The sequence below is a fragment of the Macrotis lagotis genome, unplaced genomic scaffold (genome assembly GCF_037893015.1).
Source record: "Macrotis lagotis isolate mMagLag1 unplaced genomic scaffold, bilby.v1.9.chrom.fasta BILBYCTG019, whole genome shotgun sequence".
In the NCBI taxonomy this organism is placed as follows: Eukaryota; Metazoa; Chordata; class Mammalia; order Peramelemorphia; family Peramelidae; genus Macrotis; species Macrotis lagotis.
In genome coordinates this window covers 298,435-326,431 of record NW_027421926.1, presented here as the reverse complement: position 1 = coordinate 326,431, position 27,997 = coordinate 298,435, and the positions used below count along the sequence as shown (strand labels likewise).

Genomic DNA, 27,997 nt, shown 5'->3' with positions numbered 1-27,997 from the left:
CTCCTCAGAGGACTTCTCAGGCAGCTTCTCCTCAGAGGGCTTCTCAGGCAGCCCCTCTTCAGAGGGTTTCTCCTTAGGTGGCTTCTTCTTCAGCAGCTTCTCCTCAGAGGGCATCTCCTTAGGCAGCCCCTCCTCAGAGGGCTTCTCCTTAGGAAGCTTCTTCTTCAGCAGCTTTTCCTCAGAGGGCTTCTCCTCAGGCAGCCCCCTCTTTGGGAGGTTTCTCCTTAGGAGACTTCTTCTTCAGCAGCTTCTCCTTTGGCAGTCCTTCCTTTGGGGACTTCTCAAGCAGCCCCTCCTTAGGGGGCTTCTCCTTACGAGGTTTCTTAGGCAGCTTCTCCTCAGCCAGCTCTTCCTTTGGGGACTTCTCCTCAGGCACTTTTTCCTTAAAGGGCTTCTCCATAGGATGCTGCTTCTTAGGCAGCTTCTCCTCAGGCAGCCCCTCCTTAGGGGGCTTCTCCTTAGGAGGCTTCATAGGCAGCTTCTCCTCAGCCAGCTCTTCCTTTTGGGGACTTCTTCTCAGGCAGGCTTTCCTTAAGGGGCATCTCCATAGGATGCTGCTTCTTAGGCAGCTTCTCCCCAGGCAGCCCCTCCTTAGGGGGCTTCTCCTTAGGTGTCCCTTCCTCCAAAATCCCTTTTGCCATAGGTATTTCCAGCCCTTCTTCCAAGGGCCTCTTCTCCCAAAGATGTTCTGTTTCTTCTTGTGTCTTATCTTTCTCCCTTTCTAATCCCTTCTCTGGGACTCTTTCCATCTTGTCCTTTGCAGCTTCCTTCTTCACCCCAGTCAGTTCATCCTGAGAGACAGAGATCTGGTCCTCCTCAGGGATGAGATCTTCATCCTTAGCCAACCTTCTCTCTTCCTTTTCCCTAATTCTGCCCTCCAAGTTCAGCATAAATTTAGCCTCTGACTCATCCTGTCTATCCTTGAACAAGGCTGTGTCCTCTAAGACCCCAGACTCATCCTCTTTTCCCTTCCTTTTCATTACCTCTCCCAGTTCTGCCTTTAACTAGGTCAATTCTCTTTCTTTCCTGGTCAGTTCTTCCTCTCTGTTGGCCAGATCATCTTCTTCCTTGGCCAGTCTTTCTTCCTCCTCCTCTAGTTGCTTCTGTCCCTCCAACATCTTCTGCTCTTGCTTCCTGAGTTCTTCCTCTTCTGAGGTTACGCCTTTAATATCGAAGGAAAACATTTTCCTTTTTCTGACCTGAATTTCCAACTCCTCTGACTCAATCTCTCCCTCTCCTTCCATTTCCTCTAAGATCTCATCTTCCTCTTTCTCTTCCTCCTCCTCCTCCTCTTCTTTCTCCTCCTCTTCCTCTTCCTCCTCTTCTTCTTCTTGCTCCACTTCCTTCTCCTCCTCCTCCTCCACTTCATCCTCCATTGCCTCCTTCTCCTTCTTCACTTCCTCCATTTCCTCCTTCTCCTCCTCCACTTCCTCCTCCTCCATTTCCTCCTCTACTTCCTCCACCACCTCTTCCTCCTGGGAAGATGGTAGCAAAGGACAGATGGCCTGGAAGAGCTCCCAACTTGGAGACTGCTTATCTAGCTTCTCCTCAGACATGGTCACTATCTTTTGGCCCAGATTCTCAGGCAAGTCTTTTTGGGAGTCTGTTATTCTCATGTTCACTAGTTGGAAGATGTCATCACTCCAGGTTTACTCTTCTCCCTGTCCAAAGGAGTGAGCCTTCCCCTTGGGCACCACCTAACCCTCCTTCTCCTTGAGCTCCAAAATTTTGTCCCCTTCTTCAGATTCTCCCTTCTCTTCTTCCCCCCTCACCTTCTTCTCAGTCTTCTTCTTAGTCCCTTTGGCCCACTTCTTCTCTTTGGCCTCCTTTATGCTTTTCTTTTTCCAAACATTCCTTAGGACCTTCAGACTCACACCATCATATATATTCAAGGCTTCTTGAGTCTGATAATCCAGTGATGCCCGCTTCTGGACATCCTAACTCCTCACTCTGGATTCTCTATATGTAATTTAATAGACTGACAACACTGATTGGAGGCTTACCTCTGCCTTGCTCTCAGCACTTTCCAACAGTGTCTCGATAGAGGTAGAGGATGAGAAGCATTTTCCAACATCTTGACTTCCACCTTTGGACTTTTTGAGGGAATCCAAAGTCTTGAGTTTTGCTGCATGAAAATACACACACACATGATGTGAAGTATGAGAAAACCTGTCCCTGAATCTAGGGTAAACTGGGCAAAACCCCTAAAAAGACAAAGAAAGGGTCAAAAATGCAGCCCATCTCTGGCCTCTATTTCAAGTTCAAAGATAGGAAAACTGATGCCCGGTAGGCTTCCTTTAGTTGTTTCTTCATTGAACAAATACTTATCAGTAAGCTCCTACTGGACTGGAAATTTAATAGAATCAACCTGGATTCTTCCTTTATTCCCCAGCTTAATAAATTCTGTTTTCTAGGCACCTTGGTGCATAGAGTGGAACCTGACCTGGAACAGGAGCCTAATCCTTGCTGATTTCAAATCCAGTTTCAGATAATTACTAGTAGTGTGACCCTAAATAATTCACTTAACCCTGTTTGCCTCCAGTTCCTCTTCTGAACTGAGTAGGAAATGACAAACCACTTCAGTCTCTTTGCCAAGCAAATCCCAAGTAGATTTGCAAATTTTGTTGTCACAATTTCTATCTTTCCTACATCCATCCCAAGGATAATGTCTCTTATCTAGCTTTTGCTTTCTTCCTGCTAGCATCTGGATCAGAGGCCATGCCCTGGTGAACTTAAGTCTTTCCTTTCTGGAATTCCTTTTTCATGACTGCCAAACTGGTCCCCTGTCTATTTCCCAAGTTCAATCTATTATCCTCAATCCTCCATACTTGGATCTTTGAATAGGCTGTCTCTCTTGTGTGAACTAGAATCCCATTCCCCTTTTAGAAGCCTTAGAGCCTTAGCCCTTATTCTCTCAGCTGTGCTTCCTTCTCTGCCTTCCATCCCTCTTATCAATATCCTTTCTACTGATGACTATTTCTTTGAATAAGCCAAATCTAGCCCAGTATCTTGCGTGGTAGGGGCTTAATATATGTGGAGTTGAATTCAGTGAAAAGGGAAGGCAAATGAGATGCCCAGAGGTCATTTAACTGCTGTCAAAGAGTTCAGCCAGGCTTGTGAAGGACCTGACAAAGGGAATTGTTCAAGACATCATTAGTGATTATGGAAAGATCCTTGATTTATGGATAGGTGGAGGGGGAAGTCAATGTTTGAACAACTGTAATTCAATATAAATGGTTTTCTTTAGAATCCTATGCATTTTATTCTGATGTTAGCATACTATATAATCAGAATATAGTCTTTATTTTCTTGTATTTTAAAAAATAATTCTGAGGAGTCTCTACAGGCTCTTCCAGACTGTCAGAAGATTCCATAAAACAAAAAAGGTTAAGAACCTTTGATTTAGACTGACAAGTTTTTGAAAGCTATTAAATAGAATGAAAGGATAGAAGCCTCCAGGTGTGTCCAATAGGATAGATTCATGTCTCTTAAGGATTTTTCATCCAAAAATTGCTAGCATACCTCTGAGCAGCAAAGGTTGGACTGAACTGTGGTAAAGAAAGAGAGCCTTCAAAGAGGACCACTGATGCTCTCTCCTCACTCTAAAATACTTAATTTTCCACAGCTTTATTTGGGGGGGGGTTGTTTATTCTTTCTTTCTTCCTTCCCTCCCTCCCTTTCTCCTTCTTTTCTTTTTCTTTCTTCCCTTCGTTTTTACTTATTAAAAAATATTGAGTTCTAAAATATCTACCTCCTATGCAACCCTCTCCTACTCATTGAGAAGGCAAACAATATGATTTCAACTATACATTTGAAGTCATGCAGAACATATCTCCATATTTGGCTACAGTTTCAGAAATGGGACTGGGGATACCTTCAAAAAGCCTTATGGATTTCTTTTTATTGTCTGCTTCACTCTTCATTTGACTTTTTTTAAATTTTTATTGAAGGCCATAGGGTTAAGTCACTTGCCCTAGATCATACAGCTAGGCAATTATGATGTCTGAGGCTGAATTTGAACTCAGGTCCTCCTGACTTCAGGACTGGTGCTCTATCCACTGCACCACCTAGTTGCCCCCTATAGTCAATAGCTTTCAGTGGGAGATACTGATACTTCTCCTACTCCCAGAACATTGTTATTATTTTCACACCATCATTCCATTAGGTAGTTCCTCCTTGTTGGTGGTGAGAATCAGAGCCAAGATAGAATTTCTCTTTCACTGATTCTTATACTTTTGAAAGATGAAGTTATTATCAAGGCAAACTACAAAGATTTAAGCTGTTGCACATGTGGGGGGGGGAGATACAGAAATAGATGCCTGGATAAGCCCCTCATTATTGTTATATTTTACCTCTGTTCCAGACTTAGATACTTTTCAAATATTCTTCAATTTCTTCTTTCTGGACAGATATCTGTAGTATAACTTATGGACAATATTGATTCTGTTTCTAATGATCTTCACCCCAGTGCACTCCTTTGTGCTTCTTCCATTTGGTTCCTGGATTTCCTCACATAAATATACCTTCTTAATATTCAATACTACTGTTCTTTTGAATACAGTATAGCCTTCCAAATTTAGTGGGTCTTAGCCCATCAAAGTTAAATTATTTCTGTCTACTAGCACTTCCTAAGTACTACCACAAGATTCTACTCACAGTAATGTTCTTGAACCCCATCCACTGCATTTCCCCTTTTAGACTAGGTAGGTTATATCGGATAACTGTACACTGAACCATTCTTCAACAACTTGGATGTAAGATTTGTCCATTAAATGAATACAGAAGGAATTATATCCCAATGTCTCTGTTGGATTGCTGATGCGGATCTTGTCACTGGTAATTGATTCCCCATAGGTGTTGCAGTTACAAAGTCCCATAGATGGAGCTTTCATCACATTTTTTTTACATTAAGAATTTTGGTCACCTTTATTTTTGTCTGTTGAGGCTTAAAGACATCATGTTTCAAATGGATGAGATTGTCAGATAACTGAATTCCATTATTAAATAGGAAAAATTTCTTCCATGACATTCCTTTTCCAGATGTTGGGAGAGAGTGGGAGATAGAAAGATCTGGTATGCTATGCTCAGTGGGATCATGAAGAGTCAGACATGATTGACTGAACCAAAAACAATATTCACTTCCTTTGTCTTATGTTTCTGGGATTTCTTGTGGTTAAAACTACACTGAGACTTGTGTCCTAGGGGTTGACTCTCAAATTAGAAATGAATAGCAGGTGACCTGGCATGTGCCACTGGCTACATGATCTTTATTATCCTGGAATTCATATCTCTTTTTGAGTCATGAATAGTATCATTGGTCTGGAGCCTAAAGTCATTGGTTTGAAGGTAATCCACATGGTATCATTTCTTGTTTCCACAATGATGTACTGTAACCCCATTGAATATGTCATGGGCAAATAGTGCTTTTTGCTTGGTATATAGATCTCCACCTCAATTCTTCTCTAGGCAGCCCTTCAATCCACCCCCACTCCCATTTACTTTTCTGTGATGACTTCCCCTATTAGAATATAAGATCCCTGAGAGCAAAACTGTCTGCTATTCCCAGAATTTAGCAGTCTAAGAGGTTCTGACTGACAGATTTCTTTTGCCTTTGAAAGTCAGGACAGAAGATGTGGGTTGAAATCTTGCCATTGACATCTGCTGTCTGTGTGACCCTGGGCAAATGGGTGCATAAGATCATAGGATATGTTGGCAGCAAGAGTAGAAATGGAGCAATAATTGTCATTACCCAGTGAGTTGGAATGTTCTTCGTAGTGATGGGCACTGTGGGATCCCTTCCTTCTCTCTTCCTGCTCCAATTCATAACCATGATGCTTCTTTTTCTGCTTGCTCTCCTACAGATTTGCCCAGTATAACTGCCCAATTTTGTGACAGGTGGAATCGGCAGGGAGAATAGGCCTAGAAGCATCCACTGATGGCAGTTTTTCAGACATTCGCATATTTCCATTTACCCCGGACATGTTCTTGATGATTTCACACTTTGACCAAAAGGGGATGCCATAGCACATAGAGGGCTATCTCTTCTTCCTGAGTTCAAATCCAGCTTCATACATTTCATAACATTGACTCTGGGCAAATCACTTGCCATCTCTTTCCTCAGTTCCCTGATCTCTAAAATGAGGGAGTTAGATATGATGTTTTCTCAGGTGCCTTCCAGCTCCAAAATCTATGATTTTATGAATGCTTGGGCCCCTGACAGAAATAATGTAATGAAAAGGAAAAGGTAGGTTTAAAAGGACAGATAAAGAAATTCACTTTAAGGATATACTTGGAATGAACCTTTTTTTTATCTAATCCAATCCTCTCTTGTTGCAGAAGAGAAAACTGAGGCCCAAATAAGGAAAAGCAATTTGACCCAGATCGTATGGCTGTGGCCAGACATTGTGATATACATTTGAAGTCATGCATAACATGTTTCCTTATTTGGCTAGTTTCAGAAATGGAACTGGGGTTACTTTCAGAAAAGCCTTGGTCAGCCTTATGTGTTTCTTTTTCTTGTCTACTTCACTCTTCATTTGACTCTTGTTTTTTTAAATTTTTATTTAAGGCAGTGGGGTTAAGTGCCTTTCCCAGGGTCACAAAGCTAGGCAATTATTAAGTGTCTGAGTCTTGATTTGAACTCAGGTCCTCCTGACTTCAGAGCCAGTTTTTCTGCACTGTGCCAACTAACTGCCCCTTGCCTCATGTTGCTTACAAGACACTGTCAAGTAGATTCTGGTACTAGTCTATATACCAACCTCTCATCCTACAGGCAAAGCAACTAAATTTAAAGGGAAAAGGTGATCAGAGGAGTAAAGAGTTTTTGTTTGGGGGATGGCTCTTCCTTGGCTACTCCCCTTCCCCTCTGATCCCATGGGGACCCTTCCCTAGATGACTCTTCCCCCTTGCAATTCAAGGGAATGACAAGTAGGGATTCTCTGAACCAACTCTGTACTTGTCCTTTGCTGGATGTCCATCTGTTTCTTTTGTTCTATCAAAGGTTCAGAGACATAAGTGCTCTCGGCACACTTGAAGGATGGGTGCTGAGCGGCCTTTGCTTTGGTCATGTGAAAGGAAAGTCTTGCTAATGTTGACAGAAGGGGTCAGGTCCTCATTGAGCTGGCACTGCACTAACTCTGCAAAATCCTGAAAGTCATGGAACTTTATTCCTAGAATATGGTCCAAGGATTCCTCACCGATCTTCTCTTGCCTGGGTAGTACAAGATGGAGGGAATGATGTCCTGGGGCAAAGGAGGAAAGAGTCTGGGGAAGGTAAGGCATTATGGAGAAGACCCCAGGAGATGATGAGAGGATCCAAGGATGGAGAGAGGCATTGGTGAGAAGGGTGTCAGGGCAAGGGTCCAAATGCAGGGTAAGGGACCTGTCTGAGGAGGGGACTAAAGAAGGTAGAGGCCCACACCACCAATGGGGATTGCTATTATGGGCAATTGTAGGATCCTTCACCCACAGTTTCTCCCCTAGCCCACTGGCTCCCCTGTTGAATGAATGTAAGCTACAAAGGCCTGGCCAGTTCTTGGACTGTTATTCTCTGGAATAGAGGCAAGCAAAGGCCCAAGCACAAGGAGAAGGGGAAATCATAGGAAAGTGATCACAGTGTCTAGCCATACCACTTACTTCAACAGGTGAAAAGTCCCCCAATTTTGGAGCAACTCCAATAAGGATGCCTTGCCCTGGATGCCAGTGAGAGTCCCTATGAGCTTCCAGGCCTTTGCCTGTACTCTCTGATTCCTATAAAGCAACCTGCGAATCAGGGGGATATCAAAAAGATGGCTGATGAGGCCAAGCCACTCCAGTCCTTCCCAGGCCTCGAAGTGGACTGTGTCATCAAGCAGCTGCCTAGCAGTGTCTGACCATACCACACAGTGTCTGACCATACCACACAGTGTAGTCAGTAAAAATCTGCACCAAGATGTTGATGCACTGTCTGTATTTCTCAGGTCCACCATTGGCCATCATGGTCAGGAGGGTCCTTATGACCTGGTAGGCTGATAAGTCATCCATCTGATAGCTTCAGTCCATGAGGCTAAGGAGCAGGTCCTTTTGGCATTGGTCTCCAACACTCATGGTCAGTTCCTTCCTGAAATCCAAGCTCAGTCCTTTTTCACCAAAAAGCCTTTCCAAGGCAAAAAATTCATCACTGTCATGGCTTACATGTTGCAGGGAACTCTCTAGGATGCATGGAAGGAAGAGTGGGGTCCCTTCAGGTCAGAGGAAGGCCCTCACCACTGAATTAGGGATATAGTCATCAGGGGCAATGATCCACTTCCATCCTTGGACAAAGTAACACCTCAACAACTGCATAGGGCAGAGGGCATTCCTGAGCATTAACTGTTCTGGGGAGATAATGGTCAGGGGAGCCTTTTCCTTGGGGGCTTGATCTGAGGAAACAAACTTGTGTTTCTTCTCAGAGGTAGCCATTATGTTTATTTGCTCATGGATCTCTTCCACCACATGGGGGATTATATGGTCAAAGACAAAGGTTCGCCTATTCATGAGGGCATCCATCCCCTGGAGCTTCTGTGCTCCTTTTTCTAGGCAGATATAGCAAGGTACAAAAATGGTGCCAAAGGACAAGAAGAAGCTGGGTAAGAACGGAATGGGAACTTGTTTTACTTCATCTTCAAGGTTCAGAGAAGCCAAATGGTTGAGCAAGGATTGAGGAAGCAGTTTCGTGCAGGACACCAGGTAGATACAATCGTTGAAAGTGACAAGCAGATCTCCCCATTCGTTGGCAAAGCAAACTGGGCCAAATTGCATGCTGGAGTTTAATCTGGCCAAGGAGTTACCTTGTATGTCCCAGATGACCATAGCACCCTCACTGTCCACTGTGACAAAGATTTCCATGGTCAGGGAAATATCAAAGGAGACAATTGGCCTTTTGCACAGGCATCCAGTTTCTTGGAAAGATGTATCTTGTCTCATTTCAGAGGATACCAGGAAGTCAGAATACTTCCAGAGTTGAAAATGATTCTCATTGGTGATGGCACCCACAGCTTTGGGTAGTAGGACCAGGTGGTGGAGGTGGCAGTTGCTTAAAATGCTGGTGAAAGCATAAAGGCTTAACCTAGTGCCCTCAAAGATGACCTCTGACAGGAGCATGTAGAGATCCATGCCATAAGAACAAAAAAAAGGTATTCTCCCTGGAGCTGGTAGGTGATCCATTCAGGGTGGAAATGATCAGAACAGGTCCAGAATGCAAGTATTTCTTAACATGAACAAAGTTGTGTTGGCACAACAAGCTCACAAGGCCACTTTTGTGCCCACAGAAGATCAGTCCTTCAATGCCTTGGCCCAGGGAAGGCTTCTCATAGGCAAGACATTGTATTTGATCTTCAGTGTCATTGCCAATTTGAAGGATGTATTTGGGCATAGATGGGCACTTGGTGGTATCAAAGATGATCACATTGACATTACCCATGGTTGCAAACAGCTCTTTATTTTCCAGATCATAGGCTGAGGAGGCAGCTTTGTCTAGAGAACTAAAGGGCCAGGTGAGAAACAGGAAGTTGCCAGTTATGTGGCACAGGAAGTGAAAGAGACCATCATCGGTACGGCAGAACATGAGGGTCCAGTTGCTTCCATGGTGGATGCGCTGCAGGCGGTGGGGGCTGGCACCGCAGTTGTTAAACAGTTGGTAGAAATAAGACATGTGGTATAAGAAGAAGCTGTATTGGGAGTGGCAAAAGAATGTGCTGTCATCGATGAATTGCAGAGAGTACAGCACATCCTCGCAGATGTTCAGTTCGTGCAACAGACTGCCTGATGTAATGTGCCATTCCTTCAGCTTGCCTTCGGCTCCCGCAGTCAGCAGGGTGTGGATTTTGGCAATGGATTGGACCAGCACCACAGGACCTGTGTGGGCCTGGAAGCTTAAAGACCTCTGTTCAAAGCTTGGATCCAGATTCCAGATCTGCATCTGCCCGGTCTTATTCCCTCCAAAGCGGTAACCCTCAGATAAGCAAGTGCAACAACAGGCTAATGAGTGATCGCAGGTGGGAGATGAGAAAGTCCGTTCTTCCACCAGCTTTGTATGGCTCTGCCAGACAATGATGCGCAAGAAGCTCTCACACATAGCCAGGAGAGAATTCTCAGGTCCATCCAGGTTGATCCCCTGTACCAGCTCACTGCCAGACATGTGCAGTATCTGCAGGACATGGAGACCCTTCCCTCCTTGTTCACTGACCCAAGTTACCACAGCCCCTTTGATTCCTGATAGAAGCAAGCCTGTCCGCCGGTGATAGGCCAGGCAGCTGATGGAGAAGCAGTAAGGGACCACACAGTGCTCCTTGAAGCCACTGCTGTGATCCCCAAAGATCTGCAGAATCATGTCACCACAGTAAGCAATCAAGACACGGTGGACGTCTGTGTGGACCAGGGCCATGACTGGTGGCATGCGATTTAGTTTGGTTAGCTCTCTCTTCTCCACTTGTGGCTGATCTATTTTATGATACACCCACAGCACCGTCTAGGAAGAGATAAAAGGAGTGCGCCAGGTACTATGCCAACCTCAGAGAAGGTAAAACACAGTCCCTTCCCTCAAAGAGCTTACAATCTAATAGGGGAGACATCGTGCAAACAATTATGTACACACAAGCAATAGACTGGATAAATCAGACATGATTAACTATAATAATCAAGCAGGTTGGGAATGGCTTCCTTGTAACTAGTAGGATTTTAGCTGGTACTTGAAGAAATCCAGGGAAGCCAGGAACAGCAAATGAGATTGGAGAGGGTTTCAGAGGCAGCCTATGACTATGAGCAAGTCATGTGAAGTGCCTGGGCTTCAGCTTCCTCTCTGTAAAATGGGGGCCTTTGAAGTGCCCTCTAGCTGTCTATGATCTGTGACTATCAGAGTTAGGATCTCTTTGGACTCTCCATCCATAGATTGATTTGTGTATGGTCACAAACAAGTTAGGGTAAGAAGGTGAACCCAGGAAGATTGACTCCTAGATCACTGATCGCTGTGAGACCTCTTCTCCACTCTCCCTTCTGGAATTCTGGTCTGCTGATTGTTTTTCTGCTCTTATCTCCTTTCTGATTCAACTTTCATAAGTTGTCACACTAATCTTCTGAGGCTCAGCTGAAATCATGGCTGAGGCAGCCTAATGGGCAGAGGCAAAATAGTCCAGAATATGACCTTGGGTAGGTAGTCAGAGAGGGAAGTATGCCCAAGGACAGAAAGTCTGGTGAAGGTGGTACACAAGGGATAAAGGAATGGATTGAGAAACATATAGCAGGCCTGGAACTAGAAATATTGCTACCTGGTACAAGTAGCAATCATGGAGAAGTGTATATGTGTACGTCTTTTCGTGTGTATGTGTGTGTGTGTGTGTGTGTGTGTGTGTGTGTGTGTGTGCATTTGTGTGTGTGTGTTTGTGTGTTTGGAGAGGGGTATTGTGAGTTCATCTTGGATGTTACTGCAATGAGGGTGAAGGATACCATGAAATATTAGATTTCTAAGCAGTAGAAGGTAGAAGAGCAGTAGAAGAGCTGTCAGAAAGAGGCCAACATGGGTTATGACAAGAGGGGAGAAAACTGTCATTCAGGGAATACATACTATCAACACCCTCTAAAATTTCCCATCTAAAGTAAAGTCCCATTTTCCCAGCCTTACTCAGGGTTACTCTAGTGGGCAACCTTACATGCACATCCTTCTTGCCTGTCTGCACCCAGGAGAAGGAGACAAAGTAGGAGAAGTTCAAAAAATAATGGCAGATGGGTGGCATGTTGTGGGGATAGCGGCTCTCTTGATATACAACCTGGAGAGAGTCATTTAAGACAATCTCGTGGTGCAAAATGTCTTCTTTCCCATGGGAAGCCTGGGGAGGGAAGACAGAAAGAAATGAGAACCTGGGCCAACATGGCCCCCACATCCCATCCCAGACACATATAAATATTGCTTTGAATGACTTCTTACACTGGAAGCACCTTCTCCTCTTGTGGCCTCTTTCTGTGATAGGCTGCTTCCTCCAAGAACCTTCATTTCAAGCAGGATGCCAAGGCTGGCCATGTCTTCATTCCTTTCCACACTGCACTCCTAACTCTGTGTTTCTTTTATCTTGTCCCTACTCCTTGCTGGTAGGGTCCATCTTTCTTCTTATATTTGTATTCTCAGCACTAAACTCAGTGTAGGGCAACAGAAAGTGCTTAAATAAATGCTCCTAGACTTGACTTGATACAGATAATATATGTAGACCTGGAAGGGGCCTTGAACATCATCTAGTCAACCAACTGAGGCCCCAAAGCTAAAGTACCAAGCCCAAGGTCATAGGTAATAGGGACAGAGACAGCATTCACTTTCAATGCAGCTCTGATTTTGCCTCCAAATGAAGGAGCAATCCATTCATGACATACCCACCCAAAGAGGTGAATGAATAATGGGTACAGTGAAAAGCAAACCTGAGTTCTATACCACTCTGGTGGTGGGATTATCTGACATTGCACAAGGCAGTGACATCAGAAGCAGGACCTGAACTGAGGTACTTTCACTCTAAATCCAGACCTTTTGGTGCTGAACCACATTGAAGACTGAAGTAACAATCCTCCCAAGTGTGTGCCTTCCCTCTCTGAACCCATTTCCTATTTTGTGAGACTGGGAGAGCTGAGCGATCCATCTTCCTCTTCTGTTCAGTAAACTACAGTAGATCTCTATTACCTCTGGGATCAAAGATCAACTCCTCTTGGATATTTAAAGCCTTTTACTTACCACCTGGCCCCACCCTACTTTTCCACATGACTGTGATCCAGATGAATATCCATCCTTCACAATTTTCATCTCTATGTCTTTACCATCCAGCCCCACAATGCTTTTTCTTCTCATCCTTATCTCTTGAAATATTAAATTTCCTTCCAGGTCCTGCTTAAGTACTGACTTCTTCATCTAGCCCCTCATGCACTACCTTCTCACCTCTAACTTTGAAAATACTTAATTTCTTTCTAGACTCAGCCTAAGTAATAGCTTCTTCATCTTCTGAATCTCTATCTGCTTGTGTCTCCCCTCCCATTTTCTCCATACCCTTGCCATTATCTTGTTTTTAAAATATTTTTATTTCATTCTCATTCAAAATTTAAGCACCTAAATAGAGCATTTCCACCGACACAGAACACATGCAAAAAAACTGTATGTGAAACTGGAAGTTTTCACTTGATATTGTTTACTTTAAAAAAAGGCTATAACACATTCAACATATTACTTTCAAAACCATCCTGCTCGCCTGTGCTTTCTTCTGAACCATCTTCTTTTCTTGTTTGTGCATTTACAAAAAAAAAGTGAATATCCTTTCCATCCCCCCACATCACTGTTGCAACCTTGGTATCCAAATAAAAAGGAAAAAAAAACCCTTGTAAGAAATAAGCATAATAAAGTAAAATGAATTTCCACATTGATCATGCCCAATAACATATGTGCTTTCTAGCATGAAGTCCTCTTCTTCACCTTCAGGAGATGGGAAGCTTGCTTCATTATGATACTCTGCAGTCACAGTTGGTCATTGTATCAGCATTCTTAAAACTTTCAAAACTGATTATTTTTGCAATTTGCCCTTTTTGGCAAATAAAATCAATAATGTAAACTGAGGCACAGGAATCCAAACAAAAATTAGTGATATGTGTAACTGTGACCAAAATGGATTAGATTGGTGAACTCAGTAAATCCAGCAATCCCAAGGAGGAGGGGACCCTCTTTATTGACATACAACAAAGAAGTGGACTTGGAAAGGCATGAAACACTATGATTGGTTTTCCTAAGAAAGGTAGACTGATAAGTAGGGTAGCTTTAACTTCTCTGACAACTAAGGAATATTAATTGTTTTATGGTACCCATTTCAATCTTGCAATTCTTTCTAGGAGGTCATAACTGCCAGATTTGCTACCTCCTTTGAAGAGATAAAAATCTCTCCTAATTTCATCCCCTAATATCTTTTGGAGCTGGTACCAAGTTAACTTATGGTGCTTAAAGAGAGCAAACAGATATCCTGTTAGTATTCAAGGGGATACCAGTATGTGAGATACTATTTTTAATATAAGTTTAACTCAGAGAGAAAGCTAAATTTCCAGAACTCAATTCAAGAACACAGAAAGGTGGCTTTAGACTGATACACACTCAAAGGTAAAAAGCAACACAGAATAAAATCAATTGCATTGTAGAATCAATACAGTAGAAACTCTAAGTAATATTAATTTTTATCTTATATTGTATAAAATGGTTTTCTCATTTGGTTCACTTTATTCTGTTTTAATTCATGTGATTTATGATTTTCTAAAATCATCTCTTTCATAATTTCTTATATTGCAATAATATGCCATTGCATTTATATATCATAATTGGTCTAGGTTATTCTAGAGAATCTGCTTATATTATAGTTTTTTTCCTCCTCCTTTTTAATACCCCCTTTGAGCTGGAGAAATTTTATTGGGGAGAGGAGGTTTATGACTCTGGAATTTCCCTTCCTCTTCCCAGCCATATTATTTATTTTCCTTTTGAATCTGATGCATAATGTATGTGTTTTCAACTCTACTTTACCCATTTCAACTTGGATTGAGATTTATCTGATGCCTGCTTAATCCACTCTTTCCCTCATGTTTGTACATTCTCTTTTTCAAGCACCTCAATTATGAGCAATATCAACTTTTGCCTTCATTCCTCTTTTCTCAGTTAGTGTATCTTACACTCTTCTTTCCCTTCTTAAAATCATTAGAAGAGGGGAGCGGAGCCAAGATGGCAATGAGAGCAGATCATGTCTTAGGTGCTCTCATAAATCTTCGAAACTAAGGACTTTAAGCAAATTTTCGAGACACAGAACTCACAGAGGGACCCAGTGAGGCATTTTTTCTCATACTCAAGGTAAGTTCAAAAAGAGCAGAAAGTCTCTGCTCCCCAGTGTTGGAGGGGTGGCGCGCCAGAGGGGTGGCCCGCCAGAGCAAAAATGCTTCAGCCTCCCGGAGGCAGCCCCAGGGTGCTGGGAGTTGGGGCTCTCAGCAGTGGGGGAGTTTCCTGATCTATGCCCCGGGAAGCACCAGGCACAAATTGGGGGAACAGCAGGGGGACCTCTGCCAGAGGGAGCACGTGAAGTCCAGCCCCCAGGGCACACAGCTAGCAGAATAGCCACTGCATTCCAGATCCAGAAAACATAAGGAGGAGCCACCAGGGCATGAGCCCATTGAGCTGGGGGTGGGGGAGTGAAGAGAGAGAGAATACCTAGCTCTGTCCTCTGCCCCTGGGACAGGACTCTGGGGTTCTGACTACATTTAGATCCTGATCACTGTCTAGGCCACCCCATAGAACAGCAGGGGCCCCCCACCTCAGCCCCATGGCAGAGGGGGGTGCATATGATCATTCACAGACCAGGAGGGAGGACAGAGCCTCATACAGTGAGACCCTTGTGGGAGTGTCCCAAAAGCTCAGGAAGCACCCCCCAAAACAGGCTTAGACTGGGAAAATGAGCAAGCAGAGAAAAAGGAGGAACACCATTCAGAAATACATTATCTATGATCCCAAGAAGGATCAATATATTCAGTCTGAAGATGAGGAAGCACAAGCTCCTGCATCTAAAGACTCCAAGAAAAACAGAAATTGGGATCAGGCTATGACAGAGCTCAAAAAAGACTTTGAAAATCAAATGAGGGAGTTAGAAGAAAAACTGGGAAAAGAAAGGAGAGAGATGCAGGAAAAACATGGAAATGAAGTCAGTAGCTTAGTCAAGGAAATCCAAAAAAAATGCTGAAGAAAACAGCATGCTAAAAATCAGCTTGGGTCAAATGGATAAATCAGTTCAAAAAGTTATTGAAGAGAAGAATGCCTTAAAAGGCAAAATTGGCCAGATGGAAAAAGAGATAAGAAAGCTCTGAGGAAAACAAATCCTTCAGACAAGGAATAGAATTCAGGGAGATTGATGAATTTATGAGAAATCAGGAATCATTATTCAAAACTAAAAAAAAATGAAAAATTAGAAGAAAATGTGAAAAATCTCATTGAAAAAAACAACTGATATGTTAAACAGATTGAGGAAAGATAATTTAAAAATTATTGAAATACCTGAAAAGTCATGATCAGGAAAAGAGCCTTGACATCATTTTCAAAGAATTACTACAGGAAAATTGCCCTAATATCCTAGAAGCAGAGGGCAAAGTAGAAATGGAAAGAATCCACTGATCCCCCCGAGAAAGAGATTCCAAAAAACCAACCCCTAGGAATATTATAGCTAAGTTCCAGAACTCACAAGTCAAAGAGAAAATATTACAAGCATCCAGAAGGACACAATTCAAATATCGTGGAGCTGCAGTCAGCATCACACAGGACTTAGCAGCAACTACATTAAAAGCTTGTAGGGCTTGGAATATAATATACCAGAAGGCAAAAGAGCTTGGAATGCAACCAAGAATCAACTACCCAGCAAAAATGAATGTCCTCTTCCAGGGGAAAAGATGGACTTTCAATGAACCAGGGGAATTTCAAATGTTCCTGTTGGAATGGCCAGAGCTGAAGAGAAGGTTTGATCTTCAAATACAGGACTTAGGTGAAGCACAGAGATTGGAAGAGAAGGGGAAAATATGAGGGACTTAATGATGATGAACTGCATGTATTCCTGCATAGAAAAATGACACTGATAATACTCATATGAACCTTCTCAGTTAATAGAGCAGGTAGAGGGAGCTTTTACACAGGAGAATGCTGAATTTGAAGATAAAATATGGTGTAAAAATGGAGTCAATAGAAAAAGGGGCAATGTAATGGGAGAAAGAAAAAGAGCGGGAATAGGCCAAGATATTTCATATAATAAGATTTTTCCCTATCACAATGAACTATTGCAATGTTATGGAAGGGGGGAAGGCAAGGGGGAATGAGGGAATCTTCGCTCTCATGAGAGGTGGCTAGGAGAGGAAACAGCATATATACTCAATGGGGTATAGGCATCTGGAGTAAGAAGGGGACAAGGGGAAGGGGGGGATGTGAGTGATGGAGGAGAGGATGGACCATGGGGGGAGAGTGGTCAGATATAACACATTTTCTCTTTTACTTCTTGCAAGGAGCTGGGATTGGATGACCTTTCCTGGACTATAGGGTCAGGTGGATGCTGGGCCTAAGGGGTGGTGTGGGGTCTCGGGGCCTCTTGGCCCCAGGGCCAGCCTGTCTGCTGCACCACTCAGCGACCTTACAGCAGAGTCAGAGTGAAAGGAGAGAGAAAATATAGTACATGGTAGTGCAGAAATATGAAAGGAGGGAGTTGCAATCAGCAATGGCAATAGTGGAAAAATATAGAAGTAGTTTTTGCAATAGACTTATCATAAAGAATATGATCCACCCACGACAGAGTTGTTGGTGTTGGAACAAAGACTCAAGCACATTTTTTATTATCATTATTTTGGGGGGGGCTGCAGGGCAAATGGGGCTTTGTGGCCCACCTGGGGCCACATAGCAGGGTGTCTGGGGCTGGATTGGGACCCGGGTGCTCCTGGCAAAAGGGCCAATGCTCTGTCTGCCACCCAGCCACCCCTACTGTTATTACCATTTTATTTTATTTTTTTTTTTTTGTTTGTTTCTGCAGGGCAGTGGGGTTGGGGAGATTTGCATGTCACACAGCTGAGTGATTATTGGGTGTTCAGAGCCAGATATGGGCTCAGGTGCTCCTGGCTCCAGGGCTGGTGCTCAGTCCACCGTGCCACCTGGCCATAACTACAATTATTACTATTTTTTTTAATTTTAATTTTTTTCTCTCCCCTTTATTGCTCAAGCAAAGTCTATATTTTTGGGAGGGAGGGGGTATTTTGTTTACTCTTAAACAAGAATATTATTTTATTAATGTATAAAAAATATTATTTGTACAAAATGAGAATAAACATTAAATTAATTGTAAAAAATCATAAAAAAAGAAATGTAATGTGTCTGCAGTAACCCTGACTTAAGGTTCAAAAGATTGTGGTTACAGCCCCAGCTCAGCCACCGGCTCCTTTATAGGTAGGTGAGTCCCATTCTCGATTTAAATCCTCAATTTTCCCATCTGTATGATAGATTTCACTCAATGAACTTGAAAGGCCCGTCAGCTCTGACTTTTAATCTGTTTGGAAGAAATAATGCATTGTTTACCTAACTGCCAAGGGTTTTGGTAAAATTGGAGGGGTAGAAATGCAAGGAACAAAGAAAGACCCTTCCTACCTTTGAGGAGTTTCCATTCTAATGATGAGAGACCAACATAAGAGGGAAATGAAAAGCTAGGGGTGGGAGGTGGAGGCTTAAGCATGGTGGTAAAGTCTGGGCCCTTCATCAAAATGTAGGTTCCAGGAGAAACTCACAGACTCAAAGCTCTGTAGGGGCAGAGTTTTCCAAGCCTCAGTGTCTTCATCTGTAACACCTCAAAGGCTTCCTGGACAAAGAGTTGACTCAGGATTCAGAATGAATTCTGAAAAAATCAGGCCTCTAAAATGTACTGATTGTGAGATCCAAAGCAGGTTTCTTGACTTCTCTTCCCCACCCCCACCCCCAACTTCCTACCTTGCTTGTGCAAGAGCAGAGCTCATAGGATACTGGATTTAGATGGGAAGGGACCTAAGGTTGGTCATCTAATTTAATCCCCTCATTGTAAAGATGAGGAAACTAAAATGCAGAGATGTTAAGCAACTTAAGATCAAGACTTTAGAACTGGAGGCAGTCTAGTCCAAATCCCTCACTTTATAGGCAAGAAAACAAGGACCCAGAAAAGGCAAGGGAAAGGTCAGATAAGAACCTGGGTCATCTGATTCCAGGACTCTCTTCCCTCTCTTCAGTGATGAAATAACAGGTCTGGACAAATAAAATAAATAAAAAACCCAAACATCAACTGAACCTTTGTTCTTTACAAACCTTAGATCACTACAGAAATGTCACATTTAAAGATGCCAGACCTGCAATCAGGAAAGTGACTTTTGTAGAAATCTCTCTTCTGACATTTATTCCCAGGGTTATCTGGACAATTCACAACAAATCTGAGCTTTGGATTCTGAAAAATCTGTACATGAATAAGACAGGGACAGAATGATAGCAACCCTTGCATCCCAGACTTGTAATGGAATGTGCTCTGTAAACCCGTGGATACCAGGGCAATTTCAATTCTTATTTCTGCCTCCCTTACCCAGAATTCCCTTCCCTTACTCAATGGAAGCTCGGGTCACCACACCATGGGTGGATGAGGCTTTGCAGTCTAATTCCCATTTACATTCTAGATTCAGAGCTGAAAGAAATTTCAGAGACCAACTAATCTGAACTTCTCATTTTACATACGGGGAAATCTAAACCAAGAAAAATGGAAAATGATCTCCAAGCTTACTCAGGTAGTAATTGGTAGAAATGGGATTTGAACTCAAGCCTCTTGATTCCTACCCAATCTACACTCCCAACTAGGCTGGAAGGGCTCCAAAGTGGCCACCCTCAGGGATTGCTTTGTTATATGAACGTTTTCCAAGCCACAGCTCTTTCATCTTTAATTGCACAGCTGATGATTTTGACCCCAAGAGCAAACCTTTCTATTTTTGCTTATTAGACTGGATTATATTAGCTTCACTGTATTATCTTTCCCATTGCTCATTTATAAGAGTTTTCAAAGTTTTCAAATCAGGAACAATTCTGTCAGATGATTCCATGATATCCTCTTCATCTTTTCCAGATGTCTCTGAGGGCTATTGTACCTAGAGGAGTTCATTTTCATAAGGAACTGGATATAGGGGGATCTTGGAGCTCATTGACTTTAATTCCCTTATTTGACAGACAGGGAAACTGAGTCCCAGGGAAGCAAAGTAAATCATGTAAATGTCTGAAGCTTGGATTTCAAGTCAGGTCTGACTGACTCTTGATCCTGCACCATCTAGGTCCTTTGAGATAGTGATAGGATTTGAACTCAGGTTCTCCATCTCCAAAGTCTTACCCTCTCACCACTATGCCACCTTCCTTCCCTAAAAGGGAACTTGAGGCTTGGCCATGTGATGCTTGATATGATGGAGGAAATTTGAGGAGAGGCCAGGAATGTATCCTCCCTCAGGCAGTATGGTAGAATATAAGTCTTTTATGTGATTCAGTGTTTTGTGGGGTCAAGGACTCACAGCGAACAGCTAGGAACACACCTAGGATGAAAGGTAAAAAGGGATCTCTAACTGTTCATAGAGTCTCTTCACTGTCTTATGATCACAGGTCTAAATGCGTGTGATGACATGCCTGTAACTTTGTGACCCAGACAACCGCATTCCCAGCCTTTGTTAGCCCTTTGTCTTTGATCTCTGTGAGCTCACATGCTTAGAACTCCATATGTCAGACTGCGCAGTGGTCAGCCACTCTAGGCCAGTCCAGGAAGTCCAAGAAGCTATCCTTCCCTTTGCTACAGAGTGGCATCACAGAGTCATGGAAAGAACTCTGTCCTCTCAGTTCTTACCCTTTCCAGTCTGAGTGACCCTGAGACAAACTGGCTTGTCCCTTCCCCCCCAGTCTCAAATTGTGTTTCCTTCTCTCTCAGATGATATTTTAGTTGATCTCACAGGATTGGTATGAATAAGGAAGTTCATTAACACCTGGGTCCTTTTTCTCTGGTCTGACCACATCTAAATGGGAAGAAGCAGAGAGGGTCTAACATGAGGATGACCATCTTCATGATAGGTCAACTGTAAGAGTTTATCTCTAGTGATGAAGGAGTACTTGAGTAATCAAGGCCAACCCTCCCTCACTGTACAGATGAGGAAAGAGAGACTCAGGGTCACCCAGGTAAGTGTCAGAGGTCCTGCTTGTGAACCCAAGTTTAGTCTTCTGTGCTGTTTGAGGGCCATGTAATTCAGTGCAGATGATTTGAAAGACCTAGGAATGCTTCAAGCAGAGGTGGAGGTAATATATAGTATAGCACAGCATTTTGTACATAAATAAGATGTGTACTGACTGACTGATGGCTTAAGGGTTGGATAAGATCAATTCTTGACCACATAATCTGTGATTCTGGGCATATTTAGCCTGGAGAAAGACAGCTCAATGATAATCCAATAGTAGGGTTCAAGTGTTTAAGGAATAATTGGAGAACTATCTGCTTGGCCCCACAGAAGCAAGGGGCAGGGGCAGTTTAAGGAAGCTGATAGATTTAGACTGGATGCGATGGAAAACCTCCCTAACAATCCAAGCCATTCAAAAGTCCAGAGCAGATGCCATCACTGGTGAAGACTTCTACCACCTTGGAATCTTTCAGACAGAGACCAAAGGGGTTGTAATCTTCCCTCACTGAGGGGTTTAGAGAAGAGAGCAGATTCTATGCTCATTTAATATACTATAGGAATTCTTCCTCAGATAAAGGTTGGAAGTGATAGCTCTTCTAGTCCCTTCCAGCCTAAGAGATCCTATTCTGAAGAAAGTTCCCAGAAACCCTACTGGGAGGTAGTCACTGTGGATGACCTCTACAGAAGTCCTCAGCTGATACCTCCACATGGAGGTATGGAGGAGACTTTACTTAATAAAGATGTAATACTTATTGTATTGAATTCTAATATTTTTAATATGCAAATAAATGTAATAATGGCCTAGTGGTTAGGATCATGAATAGGAAAACTTTCCATTTCTTAATTGCTACATCAACAGTCCTTATGGGTTGGGAAGCCATACTCAAAGAATGAAAGAATCCCTACTCACATTCTAATGGGGGGAGATAACAACTTACATGGAATCACTAGAAAAAGAATGAATACAAAATACTTACACAAAGGCATGGTGAGTCCCCTCCATCTACACTTCTCTATAGCACTTATTCTAGGAACAACTTTTTGGAGCTGAAAGGGATTTTAGACACCACTGAGTCCAATCCTCTCATTTTACATAGGAGGAAACTGATAAGTGACTTGCCCAGAGTTAGTAAGCATCTAAGGTGAGATTTGAACCCAAGTTTTTCCTGATTCCAGTCTAATTTCCAAGTCCTTTTGCCAGGCATACTGTTGTTGTTCAGTCATGTTCAATCCACCAAGAACCCATTTGGGATATTTTTGGCAGGGATACTGGAGTAGTTTGCCAATTCCTTCTCCAGAAATTTTTACAGATGAGGAAACTGAGGTAAACTAGGTGAAGTGATTTGCCCAGAGTCACACAGTTAGGTTTGATTTGAATTGTTGTTCTTTATTGCACAAGGCAGTTGGGGGGGGGGGGGTTAACGGACTTGCTCAAGGTCACACAGCTAGGTAATTATTAAGTGTTTGAGGTCAAATTTGAACTCTGGTCCTCCTGACTCCAGGGGTCAGCGCTCTTTCCACTGCTCCACCTAGCTGCCCCATTCCATTTGAACTCTGGAAGATGTCTTTCAGACTCCAGGCCCAGTGTTCCAGCTACCTTTGAAGTCAGCATCCAGGTTATCTTTCCCTTCCAAGTTCCCTTCTTGTCTCCCTCCTAAGGCTTCTTCCATGGAGGGACATGCCCTCAGAGGCACCCTAAACCTGTGCCAGGGTTCATTACACAGGGTGGTTTGGAAGTGAGAGCATCTATCCTTGACACTGGTTCTGTCCTAGGTTTGCATCCTAGCTAATCTTTGCATCTCTCAGCCCTGGTTATAATAGGGTTCTTCTGCACAAGATGGGCCCTTTAGGATGGCCAGTGGAACAATGAATGAAGGTTGTCGAGGGTTATCTTAGCTACCTTCACAAGCCTAGAGAAATTTCCAGGTTTTCTTCTGCCTGTCATAGCTGGTTCTCAGGATCAGAGAAGTCACCCCAAGGTTTGAATGATCAGCCTCCCAAGAAGCATGGTGGCTCTTAATTCAAAGCTTGAGCAATAACTCTCCAGCGAGGTTTTGGGATTATGGGAGAGGCCTTCTTGGGCAGGCAAAGGTGAGTTTTCTATAAGAGATCATTCCTGGTTTCTGCAGGCCTTCGTCCTTCCATCTCAGTCCAGCCTGACCTTGGCCCCCATTCACTGGTGGCAAGAGGGGAGGATGGAGCTCTCCCCTTCTACAATTCTTTCAATAATACCACCACTTATAATTAAAATTTAAAGCTAGAAAGGACATTAGCAATCTACAAGTCCAATCTCCTTATTTTACAGATGAGAAAACTAAAGTTCAGAGAGGCAGGAAGCCTCAGAGGTAGGATTCAAACCCACATTTTCCTGATCCCCAAACCACCAGCCTGTAAACTCTGTCATATCCTTTGTTTAGAATTAGATAAGGTCTGGAAGGGACTTTGAAGGTCGAGAATCCAACTCCTTTTTTAAACTTGTAGTTTTATTCAACTCACAAAATCTGAATTAAATTATGTATTCTGCATGGGGATACAGTAGAATCTGAATTTAGTTATGTTGTCTGTATTAGGGATGCCAGTAGAATTGAAGAGATTGTAACTGGCTTTTCTCTCATTCTCTTAAACTCTGCCCTACCTCTCATATAGATCGAAAATGTTGATTTCCACCAATGGACTTTAGGATTAGAGTTGCAATCTTTCTTTTCTCCCTATTTCATGCCTTCAAATCAGCAGTATCCATATAAATACTGCTTTCCCTTCAAATGCCTTAACTTCCTAATTCTTTAATCTACTCAATTACCATGACCCCATCCACTCTAACCCAGCTAAACACATAAATGGTCCCCACCCCTGATCCCACCATTTCTCAAAAGTGATCCTTTATTCATAAACTGTGAATTCACTTTTTCCTGCTCCTAACCTTTTATAATCCCCTCTTTCTCTGTCACATGAACTCTAAGCATGTCCTTCATCCACACCAAGGCCTCCCTTCTTTCAATTCCTCCATTCTCCCCTGGGCAAAAACCCTTGCATTATCTACACTCTCCTCCCTTCCCTATCTTGCCTCTTTGAACTGCATATCTGGTTTTACCCTTGGATTTCTTACTCCCTTGTCCTACCCAAACAACACTTTGCCAGTCCCCACTTCTGGATTTCTCCTGCCATTTGCTTCTACTTCTATTAATTCTCTGTTCAATGGAAGTCATGGAATCAAGCAGACTGAATACACCACAAATTGATGCTATTTAGTATCATCTGGATCCCATATGCATCTAGACAAATATTCTATTGCTCTCCAATTAATCTACCCTCCCTCTCTCCACTGCAGCAATTCCAAACATTCATATCTTTCTTCTAGTCCTATACTTTCAGCTGAGCACCAGGCTCATGTTTTACTGAAAAAAAAAAAAATGGAAACCATTTGCTAAGAGCTCCTCCTCTCCCCTCCTCATTTTACATCATCTAATCATTTTTTTCATTATTTCCTGCTTCACCTTAGTCTCAGATGAAGAGGGAGTCATTCTTCTTGTGAAGGCCAACCTTCATGTGCATCCTTGATCACATCATTTTGTCTTACTTAGCAAATTAATCTCACTATCATCCCTACTTTCTAATCTTCAATTTTTCTTCATGTTCTCCATCATGCCTGCCCACAAACATGAGTGACCATGTATGTCTTCTCATTCTAAAATAAAAACCTCCTGATTTTATCCTAGCATCTCTTCTACTTAACAGGAGAAATATCTAGTTTATAATATTAAATAAAAGTTATTTGTGCCTCTCTGATGTTTTCTGAGGGCTTTCTGAACATCATGAGCCCTAATCAGGTATAAATTTCCTCCTATTGTTCAATGTAACTCCATAGTTAAATGTAAATTCGCCAAGAACAACAAGAAATCATTCCTCTACCTGCCCCCCAGCTTCCAGCCTTTCAGAGTGCCACAAAAAGGGGTAGGATTCCCCTTTGCCCAACTTTTCCTGACTCTTCTCTGCCCAAGAAGAGGGGCAAGACTATAAAAATCTGAGCTAAATTCTCCTCATGGCTAGACTCACTTGAGTCTAAACCTAGCCAGTTCTTTGGGCTCCTTTCCTTCCTCTCTTTCACGCAGGCACTCTCCCCCCGTCGACTTTTGTTATTCACCCTGTCCTCAAGTAGATGAGGGCTGAGCCAGGAAGTTTTAATCTGTGCACTTCGCAGGCCTGTGAAATAAAAATTGAGCTTTTCTAGCTCCAGGGCTAGTGGTGGGTTTTTCACTTCATGAACTCTTATTTTTATGAAGGCACCACCAACTTCTCCCATATCAGTTCTAGATCTTTCTTGCCTTTCTCGACTACACATCCTTTTAGGAGAGAGTTTCTCTTCTAAATTTCCTGAAATCTGGGTTTTAATCTCTTCATTCTACTGAAACTGTTCACTTCAAAGCTGCCAAGGATTTTTTAATTGCCAAATCTCATGACCTTTTTTTTTTCTTCAGGTTTTTGCAAGGCAAATGGGGTTCAGGGGCTTGCTCAAGGCCACACAGCTAGGGAATTATGAAGTGTCTGAGGCCGAATTTGAACCCAGGTCCTCCTGACTTCTGGGCCGGTGCTCTATCTACTGTGCCAGTGGATAGCTGCCCCTCTTTTTTTAAGCTATTGAGGTTGAGACTGGTGCAGGGTCACAGAGCGGATTAAGTGTCTGAGATCAGGGCTGGCCTTGGGCCCCTTGGCTTCCCCGGGGGCCCTCTATTCACTGCGCCTTCGCCGCTCCCATGGAGGCTTCTTAGCCTTTACCTTCGGGGCCTTCTCTGCAGCCTCGGATACAAGTCTTCAGCTTTCTCCTCCTTCCCCAACAGCAGCCCGCCACGTTCCTCTCCTGCTCTCTTCCTCCTCCGGACTTCCTTCACGTCTCCCTTTCTGCAAGCCTTTCCCAGACCCCTCCCCCCCACATACTTTGTGTGCGGAAGTGACTAGAGTGACAGGTGACATCTCCAAGTTTGGGCCTTTTGTGCCCGCCCCGTGGGAGCGCACGCCGGCCGCCTATTGGTCGGAACAGCCAGAGGGGGCACCAGGTCATTTGCCTTTAGCTTTGATAAGCAAGGAGAGGGACCAATCAAGCGCGGGGAAGTGGCCTGAGCCTGCACTTCTGTGGGAGTGGCAGCTCCCTGTGGAAGCTGCTTTTCCTCAAATTCTGGTAACATGAAAAGGGCCGAGTGAATGCCAGTGGGCTGCCTGAGGGACCCGTATGAAAGCGGTCCTAGGGCGGAGGGGCGGGGTCCTTCCCCAGAACCACGTGGCACAGGGCCTGGAAGAGGCCACAGAGAAGCGGAAGTGAAGCTCCAGCGGAAAAGCTAACAGAAGGAAAGGGGCCCCGCTAGGGGAGTTCCCGGAAGGGCGGACCGCTCCGGGAGCCGCGCATTGGCTGGACCCGGGCACGTGCCCTCCGCCCGCCCACCGCAGGCCCAGGCCTCCTTCCTGCAGGCTCCCGGAGTCTTCCGGCACCTCTCTCTCTGGCAGAGCAGGGGTTATGGGCGCATGCGCCGCCCCCGCGTTGCTTCATGGGACTTGTAGTCTGCGCGGCTCCGGCATGGTTCCCGCCCTCCTCCAAGGTTCTGGGGGCGGGGCTTCCCGGAGCCGCCCCGGGCCGGAACTGGGGGGCGGAAATGACGCGACCCCGAGAGAGGAGCGGCCTTCGGAGTCCCGCCCCGGGTTGCCGGGAGGGCGGGAGCTTCCGGAGAGGCCCTGCAGGGCAGAGAGCCGGCCCTGGGTCCCGAGGGCCTGAGGCCACGTGGGACATTCAGCTTAGATCAGTGCGTGGCGTGGAAGCCATCTGGAAATGAACAGCCTGCCGGGGGCGGGGGCAGGATTGGGGGAAATGGTAAAACTCTAATGAAATCTTGTTTATTTAAAAATTTTAAAAAAGAAAAAATGGGACCGCAGACACTTAAATATTTGCCCAGCGAGTCACGGAACCCATTGTCTTCAATAAATAATTCCTAAAAGGCGGGGAGGCTGAGCCTCAGTGGCTGCTCGGGAAGCCTTAGAAGGTCATGGTCAAAGGGAAAGAAGGGAAGACAGGAGGAGAGCTTGAGAGCTGGAAGGGACCCGGAAGTCTGGTAGAGAACCCAAGGCTTAGAACTAGCAGCAGGAAGTGCCTCAGCAGGATTTGAACCCAAGTCTTCCTTCCAGCACAGGAAGCGCTGGGGGCGGGGACAGTCACCACTAGCCAGGCCTCTTTGGCCTCTTTCCCAGCATTCCTCGCACCGCATCTCCTCCAGCTGCCTTCTGGGAAATGTAGTCATAGGTGTAGGCCGCTGACTGGCTGGTGGCGGGGGCCGGGCCGTCCTGGCACAGAGGGAGCCCAGGAGGTCAATGAAAAGGGACTTTCAAACTTTCCTGATGAGATGACCAGAACTGAACAGAAAGTTTGATCTCCAAGCACAGGACTCTGGTGAACCATAAAGGGAGTGGAAGAGAGGGACTGGATGATGTTGAACTGTTTGTATTCCTGCACAGGAAGAAGATAGTGATAATTCATATGAACTTTCTCATTTATGAGAGCGATTAGGAGCATATATAGACAGGACACAGGAAGGAGTGGAATATAATGGCATGCTGTGGTAAAGGGATGGAGTCAGTGGGCAATGGGGGAAAGTACTGGAAAGAAGGAAAAGGAGATGAAGAAGAAGCTGAGAGATTTCACATAAGAATAAAAAAAAAAGTTTTTCAATGGAGGGGAGGGGAGAAGGCAAGGGGCAATGAGTGAGCCTTCATTCTCATCAGTAATGGCTCAGTGAGGAAATGGCATACACACTTAATAGGTGAAGAAATCTGTCGCCCTGGAGAGGGATGGGAAAAAAGGGATGGGTTGAGGGGAAATGGGGAGGATGGAAGGGGGTTGAAAGGAGAGAAAGAATACAATAAATGAGAGTGGGGAGGAATAGAGTGGAGGTACAGCTAATGATTGCAACGGTTGGGAAAATATAGAATCACTTCTCTTGTAGACTTATGATAAAGAAAGGAACTCACTCCAGAGACAGAGTCATTGGAATCTGAACACAGACTGAAATACAATTTTTTTTCTCTCTTTCTGTTCTTGAGGTTTCCCATCTTCTTAGGGGGAGGGGGTTTATGTTTATTATGTTTACACTTATAACATTCAATTTACATCAATGTATGGCATGGAAACAATGTTGAGACTGTTAGACAGCCTCCCGGGGGTGTGGGGAGGGAAGAGAGGAGGGGGGGAAAAATTGTACAATTCAGAGCCTTGAAAAAAATG

At 43.9% G+C, this 27,997-nt stretch overlaps 2 protein-coding genes and 1 long non-coding RNA gene across 12 annotated transcripts in view; 1 reads left to right on the top strand and 2 right to left on the bottom strand.

The window, feature by feature from the left end:
- On the bottom strand, window positions 1-7,974 carry LOC141504015 (uncharacterized). The gene is given in 5 exon segments (XM_074208859.1): window positions 1-1,651; window positions 1,703-1,925; window positions 7,030-7,210; window positions 7,636-7,761; window positions 7,898-7,974. Coding segments are annotated over 5 exon segments (1,773 nt in total). The 3' UTR covers window positions 1-485.
- On the bottom strand, window positions 4,561-26,249 carry LOC141504020 (WD repeat-containing protein 87-like). 4 transcript variants are annotated; one of them, XM_074208864.1, is made up of 4 exons: window positions 18,173-26,249; window positions 11,939-18,074; window positions 11,664-11,840; window positions 4,561-10,486 (listed from the first exon to the last, which is right to left on the bottom strand). In XM_074208864.1, exons 2-4 carry the CDS (start codon window positions 12,029-12,031, stop codon window positions 9,095-9,097), a joined length of 1,662 nt encoding a protein of 553 aa, XP_074064965.1. In that variant the 5' UTR covers window positions 12,032-18,074; window positions 18,173-26,249; the 3' UTR covers window positions 4,561-9,094. The 4 variants fall into 4 exon arrangements, with proteins under 4 accessions (XP_074064965.1, XP_074064962.1, XP_074064963.1 ...); XM_074208861.1 differs by having other exon boundaries at window positions 11,939-18,380; window positions 18,741-26,249; XM_074208862.1 differs by having other exon boundaries at window positions 11,939-19,677; window positions 25,510-26,249.
- The window catches only part of LOC141504021 (uncharacterized), a 26,609-nt gene continuing 24,447 nt past the window's right edge, over window positions 25,836-27,997 (top strand). For all 7 annotated transcript variants that reach the window (XR_012473184.1, XR_012473181.1, XR_012473179.1 and 4 more), the window contains exon 1: window positions 25,836-26,593. This is a non-coding gene — a long non-coding RNA (uncharacterized LOC141504021). The remainder of the gene's footprint in view (window positions 26,594-27,997) is intronic.

Excerpts from the sequence above, each read along its gene's own strand:
- LOC141504020 (XM_074208864.1), bottom strand. The coding sequence starts at position 12,031 with ATGGCCAGCCTTGGCATCCTGCTTGAAATGAAGGTTCTTGGAGGAAGC. Across the intron at positions 11,841-11,938 it reads GAGGAGAAGGTGCTTCCAGT|GCTTCCCATGGGAAAGAAGA; the intron begins GTAAGAAGTCAT and ends TTCCCTCCCCAG. Across the intron at positions 10,487-11,663 it reads CAGGCAAGAAGGATGTGCAT|ACGGTGCTGTGGGTGTATCA; the intron begins GTAAGGTTGCCC and ends ATCTCTTCCTAG.